Here is a 7956-nt window from a genome sequence, read left to right on the forward strand (position 1 = left end):
CTGGGACTACAGGCGCCCACCACCATGCCTGGCTAATATTTGTACTTTTTGGTAGAGATGGGGTTTCACTGTGTCGGACAGGCTGGTCTTGAAGCCCCTGAGTTCAGGTGATCCACCTGCCTCAGCCTCCCAAACTGTTGGAATTACAGGCGTGAACCACCATGTCCAGCCCAATTATTATTTATCTCTTTATTCTCTGTTTTTTAAATTTGAACTGTACCTTTCCTTAAAGACAAAAAAAAAAAGCCTGGACACATGGCACCGGATGTAATCTGTTTTGTGCTGTAACTGAAATACTGCATGTTTAGCAGTGACTATATAAACACACCATGGTCATAGACATGAGTCCCTTATACATGGGATGCATCTCACTAGGCTCTGAGCTCGCTGAGGTTGGGGCCCTGCCAGTCACCCAATCTGCTGGTGCCATGCCTGGCATATGGTGGGCTCTCACATATGTGGGAGCTTTGCAGGTTGTGAAGGCTTTGTGGACCACCCTGGGCACCTCAGCCCTGAATTGACAGTACCAGTGTGATCTGAGATCCAGTTTTAAGCCTGTCTTCCTTTTGGCCCAGACCTGTTATCAAGAAGGGATTTCCATCCTTTCCTTGCTTTCTGTTCCTGCATAGGGGACACTGGGGTCCCCTTACCTGATGTCCTTTGAGGACATCTAAAGTAATGAGCGCTCTGTCTCCACTGCTGGCAGCATCTGATAGCAACGATGCTGCTGTAAAATGTAATAAAGAGAGAGTGCGTGGAAGGAGGAGCCTCACGTTTCTCCTTCAGTCTGCGGGGTGTCTGGGCTGCCAGGTGGCATCAGAGGGGAGCCTGGCATGCTCGTGGGCATTCACCCTGGGCACACTGGCTGAGCAGGGCTGTGCCCCTCAGGCCCCGGAAGTGGGTTGGCCATGGCTGCGACAGTTCTCTGTGGCTGACGGCAGAGCGACCGCAATGCCCTGCTGGGCCGTGCTTGCTAGTCATGCTCTTTTCCTCCTAGATTTCCATTTGCCGGGAGATGCCCAGCCTGGAGGTGATCACGCTCAGGTACCTCGCTCCTGCCGTCATGCTCAGCCTGGGGCCTGGAAGCTGGGGCAGAGCCTCACGTCCCTCCCGTGGGACCCAGTGCTGTGACATAACCTAGAAACCTCCAGCACAGACTGAGGGCGGCTTCCAGAAGGGGAGGGGCCGGGACAGCGAGAGCTGGGTCTACCCCGTGGCCCCATGTCTGCCCTCCTTCCTCAGAGCCTCACCTGGGCCTCCTGATAGCTCCTGTTCCCTGCCTGCCCTGCTGTACCCCTGCCCACCCTTGGCCTGTGTGCTCCCATAAGCCATCGCTGTGTTCACTGGGCCAGTTGGTGGTGGAGCCCACCTAAGTAGCCTGCCCTGGCCGCCCTCATAGTGGCCACATCTGCCCCGAGACCCCCAGGGTCCTGGCCTTTTCTCCCCGCCAGTGCTACCACTGCTGACCAGTTTCTCTGCACCCCATGACCTGTGCCCCTCTACTATGGTCACTGCCCTCCCAACAGACTAAGGGAACCTTGAATGAACAAATGTTACTGGAGTTTTAGGCAGCTGGGGCGTATTTGGGGGCTCTGGGGAAGAGAAGAGCTTCCTTTATCCCTGAATTCCCTCCTGCCTACTGTGTGACCCAGGGAGGGAGCGGACGCTCATGGCTCACCGCTGCCCACCAGACGCTGGGTGGGAGCCTTCTCTGGGTTTCCGCATTTAAAAGCTCACAAGGGTTTAAACCCTGTGGGGAAGGCCCACCCTTCTGTTTGGCAGCTCGGAAGCCTCCAGGCCTTGCCCTCTGAGAGTAGCTGTTGCAGGCCCCTGGTCCCTGTGACCTACCTTCTTGATTTCACAGGCAGCCACGGGCTAGGCCAGCCCCTGCCCATCCTCTGTAACACCCTCCGAGGTTGGCATTGCCATGGTGATGCCAGCGCCCAGCCTGCTGCCCGCCAGGGGCTGAGGCCAGTCCATCTGGTATTCAGGCATCCCCAGTGCGGGCATCAGCCTGTCCTGCCCGAGTCTTGCTGAATGAACCGATGAATGAAATGGGCTTGGAGGCATGCTCCTGGGCCAAATCTCAGCCCTCCCACCCATCAGCTGGCTAACCTCGGGCAAGGCGTGGCCCTCTGTGTGCCTCAATTTCCTTCCTGTAACGCAGAGGTATTATCAGTGCCCACCCCACAGGGAGGCGAGGAGGAGATGGAGCCTGAGTCCAGAGGTTGAACAGGGGTGTCTGTGCCTGCCGCGGGGTTCGTTTCACTAGTCAGGCGATGTTTACGGTGAGGCTGGGATTTCAGCTCTGCCTCCGAAAGCCTTACCTGACAGGGAAAGGTGGAGCTTGTGGCTCCCACGATGGCAGGAAGCTTGGGGCGGGGCTGTGGATCCAGTCCTATCCCCGCAGTGCATTGAGTCGCCCAGGGGCCGCAGGGCCTCCGAGCATCAGGCCTCTCATGCGCGGGGCCATTTCTGTCACGTCTCAGGAGGGACAGGACCCGGAGGATGTTCACCGAGTTCAGGTGTGTGGTGCCTGCACGTCGACTGCACACCACGCCCGACTGCACTGGAGCGGAGCAGGTAGCTTGAGGCCACGGGTGTGGTCCGCACACCACGCTGCTGCCTGTGCCTGGGGCAGACTCCATCCTGGAAAGGGTCCCACAGACTGAGTTTTGCTCTTGGTAAAATGGGGCGGCCTCATAGCTAGGAGCTGTGTGAAAGGATACCTGGGAAACACCCAGTGAAGGGGTGGCATGGGGAGGCGGGCTCAGCACCGGCCTGGTGACCGCCCCCTTCCCAGGCGCCTGCGGGACTCGAGTGCAACCCTCCAGGCTGGGGGCCTTGGCTCTGGGCTGACGGACGCTCCGCACCTTTGAGGGCCTGCGGGAGCAGCTCCGCGTGTTCGCTTGTGGAGGGGACGGACCCCACGCTGTCGGGTGAAGCCTTTGGGTCTCCGCTCCAGGCCTCCTGTGTTTCTCTACTTCTCTGACGCGCCCACGTTCTGTAGAATGGAAATGAGGCCCATTCCCAGTGTTGCCACTTTCACGTGGGGGTTTGGAAGGTCTGTGCTCACTTCCACGTCACATGGAGCTGGCTCGTGTTTTTTGCCATGAGTTTTTCTGGGCACTCCGTGCTTTGGGGCAACATGATATGTCCCTTGAGAGGCCTTAGTTTTCGTGGCCTGTGAAGGAGGGCCACATCCCGTACCTCCCACTCTAGCGCCCTGAGGAGCTGATGCCGAGCATGGGGCAAAGGGGCTGTTGCTGGCAGGGTCCACCCCAGTCCACCTTTGAGTTCAGGACCCGGCCTTCCTATAGCTCTCTCCTCGGCCCAGGTCCTGCTGCACAGGACTCATGACATCCAATTTGGGCTTCTCAGGCAAGGGCAGGGACACAGATCCCGTGAGTGCCTGTTCTTGGGGCTCGAGATTGAGAGGTGACCCTGGGGGCCCCGTCCACATCCCTCACTGACTGCTGGTCTCCATGCAGTGTCAACAGCATCTCCACCCTGGAGCCTGTGAGCCGGTGCCAGCGCCTGAGCGAGCTGTACTTGCGGAGGAACCGTATCCCCAGCCTGGCTGAGCTCTTCTACCTGAAGGGGCTGCCGCGTCTCAGGGTGCTGTGGCTGGCCGAGAACCCGTGCTGCGGCACCAGCCCCCACCGCTACCGCATGACCGTGCTGCGCACCCTGCCGCGCCTACAGAAGCTGGACAACCAGGGTAGGTGGCCGCAGCGGGGTCACCGGCCCTCGCAAAACAATCCCTGGCAGGGCATTTCCCCAGCCCTCTTTCCTCTTCTCCTTTTCTGCAAATGCCTGGTCTGGCGGGACACAGATGTGCCCTGTGAAGTCTCCTCAGAGGCCCTTCCCCTGCTTCTGTGTCTCTTGATCCCGCCACCTGAATGCAGCAGCGCAGCATAGGGTCCCTCCTGTGACTGTGACAGTTTGTGTATCCCCCAGCGACTGCAGGACCTGGTAGCAAAGCAAAAGGGTTCCTTCTTTTGCTTCTGTGAGGAGCATTGCTGCTCTGACCACTGCCATGCACCATGGCGAGCGGGACGTCAGGATCTGGCAAGCAGCGTTGCACTGGTCCACAGGGACTGGGCAGGCTCAACGGGCCACTGTGAACCTAGGGTGGCTGTGCCGTCGTGCTCCCGCCGTGGGGAGGGGCTGTCCCAGCACCGAAGTGCCCGCTGCTGCACTCCACCTATTGGAGGCGCTCATGCCTCCTCTGGCCAGCGCCAGCACCAGTGCAGTTTTCCAGGCCGCGGTTTCATGCTGTTTGTTAATCCTTGGCATTCTCAGCACGCTAGTTTCTCATCCTTGTCAGCTATACAGGCACTAATATTTTCTCCCAGACAATTTTATTAATATTAATAACTTCAGGGAAATTGATATGTGAGTGAAATGGAATAAATTCAGTATGGTCTGTTCCTTTTTCTGTTGTGTCTTAGTTGAGGTTTTGATGAGTATTTGCTTCTGGCCAAGGCTGGTGTTTAGATTCCTGAGCAGCCCTCCACCATCTGTTGTGTATCGGCCTGTGCCGGGCTGTGGATCGGCTCCTATTCTGGGAGCTGGCCCTGGAGGTGGATACACGTGCATGCATTTCACAAGCAGACTATGCCTGAGGCTGCAGTGAGAACAGGAGCTGCAGCGCGTGTGGCCTGCATGTGGGTGAGGCCACTCATGCTGTGTTCTGTCCTTCATCCCGAAGCTGTGACGGAGGAGGAGCTGTCCCGTGCACTGAGTGAGGGAGAGGAGATCACCGCAGCCCCGGAGAGAGAGGGCACAGGCCACGGCGGCCCCAAGCCATGCTTCACACTGAGCTCCCTCAGCTCCGCTGCTGAGACCGGCCAGGACCCGCTGGACAGCGAGGAGGAGGCAATGTGAGGCTGGAGGGCAGCAGGGCCTCCGCCCTTCCCTGTCCCCCAGGGTCCTCCCACGGGGAGCAAATGGGGCTTCCAGTGAGCTGCCTCTCTGGGAAGTGAGGGAGAGGGATTATCCAGGGCGAGTGTCCGTTCTCATCCGTATTCTCTGGGAGTGACTCAGTGCCCAGGTAGTGATCTCAGTGGCAGGTCCATGTTTTGCCCAACAGCAGAGATTCCAGGGAGCAGGAGAGGGGGGTGAGCCAGGCCCCGTGCCCTGGCACAGAGAAGGCTCGCAGCACCAGAGCTTGTGAGGTGCAGGGAGCCCCTGGTGGGGGGTGTGGCCTAGGGCCACAGTCACTGGAATGGTTTGTGGGCACAGCCATCAGTGCCTGTACAGCCTTGGGCCCAGGAGCCGTGGAGGGGCCACAGGGCTGACTCTGCAGTGAGATACCGGCGCCTCCCAGGGCAGTTGGCTGTGCGTCACAAACGTGTGTGATAGAAGCTGGGTGCTTCTCTCCTGCTTGGCAGATCACACCCACTGCTGGTGCCTGTGGTGGGGACATTGGGATGTGATCTCCGTTAGGCATCTGCTGTCTGGCACAGGGCTTGACCCCATGGTCAGGAGCTCTTCCCTGGCGTTTGTGTACAGGTGCCCCCCACCCTGCCCCCGAGGCCCCGGTGGAAGGTATTACAGCTGGGGAGCCCCAGGGTTCAGGGAGGACGCCCCACAGGTGAAGTAAGTGCCGGGCTGTCCAGGAGCTGCCATCTGTAGCCCCTGACCTCATGGGAGTCGCCTCCCTTCTCTTCCCCCTGTGTGCCAGGTGGGATTTGTATGAGCCTGTCCTTTGCTTGGATGTGACCTGCAGACAGGGTTTGCAGAGGCCTCCAGTGCCACGAGCTCCCTGACCCTCACACACCTTTGTCTCCCTCTCACCAGCAGCACCCAGGGTGAACTTGGCCTGAAGCCCCCTTCCCGGGACCAGTTTCCTTCCTTCTCACCCAGAGATGCTTTGAGCAGCCACAGGAGCAGGGTGAGTGACAGGGGCTGCTAGGCGGCCACTGCTGCCTCTGCCCACTGCACAGAAATCGTGGGGAGGGAGGATGGAGCCTCACAGGGCCTTGAAGAGCTGTGCCCCAGGGGGAAGCTGCGTGTGTGGGTCTGCAAATGCGCATAGACGTGTCACACGTGCCCCACACGGAGCTGTCCTGGCCCCTCAGCCTCTCCTGGTCTCCTGGTCTGTGGAATGTGGGCCCAGGCCCTGCTGGGCTGAGGGCAACAGGAGTCACGTGGGAGAAGCGCCACATGTGTTCACAGGCGGGGCTCCTCCTCTGCTCAGATTCTCGTTATGTGCCGAATGGTCATTTGCTTGGACGGCCCACACCCCCGGGACCAGGTGCTCTGTGGTGGGGTGCCGCTGGCCAGGCCCCAGCCCTTGTGGAGGGAAGCAGCCTCGCAGTGCTTGGTGGGCTTAGTCCGCACCCCTCTCTGCCCCTAGAACGTCCTGACCGCCATCCTGCTGCTGCTGCGGGAGCTGGACGCAGAGGGGCTGGAGGCCGTGCAGCTGACTGTGGGCAGCCGGCTGCAGGCCCTGCGTCGGGAGGAGGTGCAGGAGCACGCCGAATGACCACAGGACCTGAGCGCCGCTCCACTGTCCACGGGGACCCCAGTGTCTTCCCCAGCCCCCAGGAGCTGAAGGGTGGCTGCCACAGCCCTGGCCCCACACAAAAGCCTCCCCGGTTTGCCACATCGGCCGAGGGCAGGAGTGGGTGTTGTGCTGGCTAGCTGGAGCGGTGGAGATGCCTGTCCACACCAGAATGTCACCAGGACTCCCCTTCTGTGGTCTGGAGGTTCTGGGCTGGCCTGGGCTCTTGAAGGGAGGATTTTGCAGGTTGTCCTCCCTAATAAAAGATTTTCCCACGGTTGATCTGGAGGTGACATTTCCCAATGGTCGTGACAGCCTTTCTGAAAGCAAGGGCCGTTTCTCGGCAGAATGAGGAGGTGTTCACGAATGGCTTTGCCGATTCCAGCCCTTGGTCCTTGGATAGATTTCTGTTGAGCAAGGGAGGCTTCCAGAATGCCGGCGTCCACAGGGACATCTGCCCTGAGCTGCTCTCCGCAGGAAGGCAGCAGCCTCCCGCATCCACGGGAGAGGGTTTTGTTTCTTGGCCAGGCTGGGCAGGTGCGCCTTCCTTTCTCTCCTGTGAAGATCTGCAGGGGGGCCCTCAGCTGTGAGGCTGTGGGTGAACAGGCCTGTTTGCTCTGGGGTCTGGGCCTGGCACAGGAAGCAGCTGGACTAGGGGAGTCCTTGGAGCATCTGAGAGGAGTTTTCTTTCCTCTGGGAAGAGTTCCGAGTCTTATGACGATGCCACGATCTGGGCAGTGACCCGCGGCCCTGGGGACCTTCCTAGTACCCCCCAAAACCAAGGGAGCATTCACGTGAGATGGGGAGTCAGCCTTCCAGCTGGTGTGTAGGAAAGCCAGGTCCCTGGGCTCTTGTCCTGTGTGGGGTTGGGACCCAGATCTCCGTGAGATGTCCCCATCCTCCGCCAAGCGGTGATGCGTGACCACGCGTGCAGGCCACTGCTCTCCCAAGCTCAAGGCCATGCGGTGTGATCGTCACCAGAGCCAGCTGCAGCATTGGGGCAGTCACTGTCACTGGACTTGGGGAAGCCCAGGGTGAAGACAGTCACTCATCCGTGCAAGCTCTTCACAAGGGGTGCGATCCCTCCAGAAGGGGTGCGATCTCTGAGCAGTGGGGAGTGGAGTCACCACTTGGGACATGGAGGGTGGACAGTTCAGGCCTGTGTCTGCCTTCCTGGGACTGTGGGATGGGCACCCGGCGCCCTCAGTAAAGTGCTTCCTTGGAATGACTGAGGTCGTTTTAAATTGAGTCCCCTTCCACTCCCCCCGACATGGGCCGCTGTGGGCATGCGGGGCTTACACCAGTGCCCTCCTGCCCCACACCATGTACACCTTGGTTGGGACAGTTGGGTGGGACCTGTGGGGGCAGCTGCCTGCCTTCAGCCCCGCGGTTCCCCCCACCCCGTCCCCATCCCCACCATTGCTGCCTCCACCCTCAGCCTCCTG

General features: G+C 59.9%; 1 protein-coding gene across 1 annotated transcript in view; it reads left to right on the top strand.

Moving 5' to 3' along the window:
• LOC105555536 (protein C21orf2) overlaps positions 1-7736 on the top strand; it is a 9298-nt gene extending 1562 nt beyond the window's left edge. The window contains exons 2-7 of the mRNA XM_012002515.1: positions 998-1044; positions 3492-3721; positions 4715-4886; positions 5806-5899; positions 6365-7048; positions 7446-7736. Of these exons, the coding sequence (XP_011857905.1) occupies positions 1016-1044; positions 3492-3721; positions 4715-4886; positions 5806-5899; positions 6365-6493 (654 nt within the window). The 5' untranslated portion in view covers positions 998-1015 and the 3' untranslated portion in view covers positions 6494-7048; positions 7446-7736. The remainder of the gene's footprint in view (positions 1-997; positions 1045-3491; positions 3722-4714; positions 4887-5805; positions 5900-6364; positions 7049-7445) is intronic.
• Positions 7737-7956: the final 220 nt, after the last annotated feature.

This window comes from Mandrillus leucophaeus, unplaced genomic scaffold, assembly GCF_000951045.1.
Source record: "Mandrillus leucophaeus isolate KB7577 unplaced genomic scaffold, Mleu.le_1.0 Scaffold69, whole genome shotgun sequence".
Lineage (NCBI taxonomy): Eukaryota > Metazoa > Chordata > Mammalia > Primates > Cercopithecidae > Mandrillus > Mandrillus leucophaeus.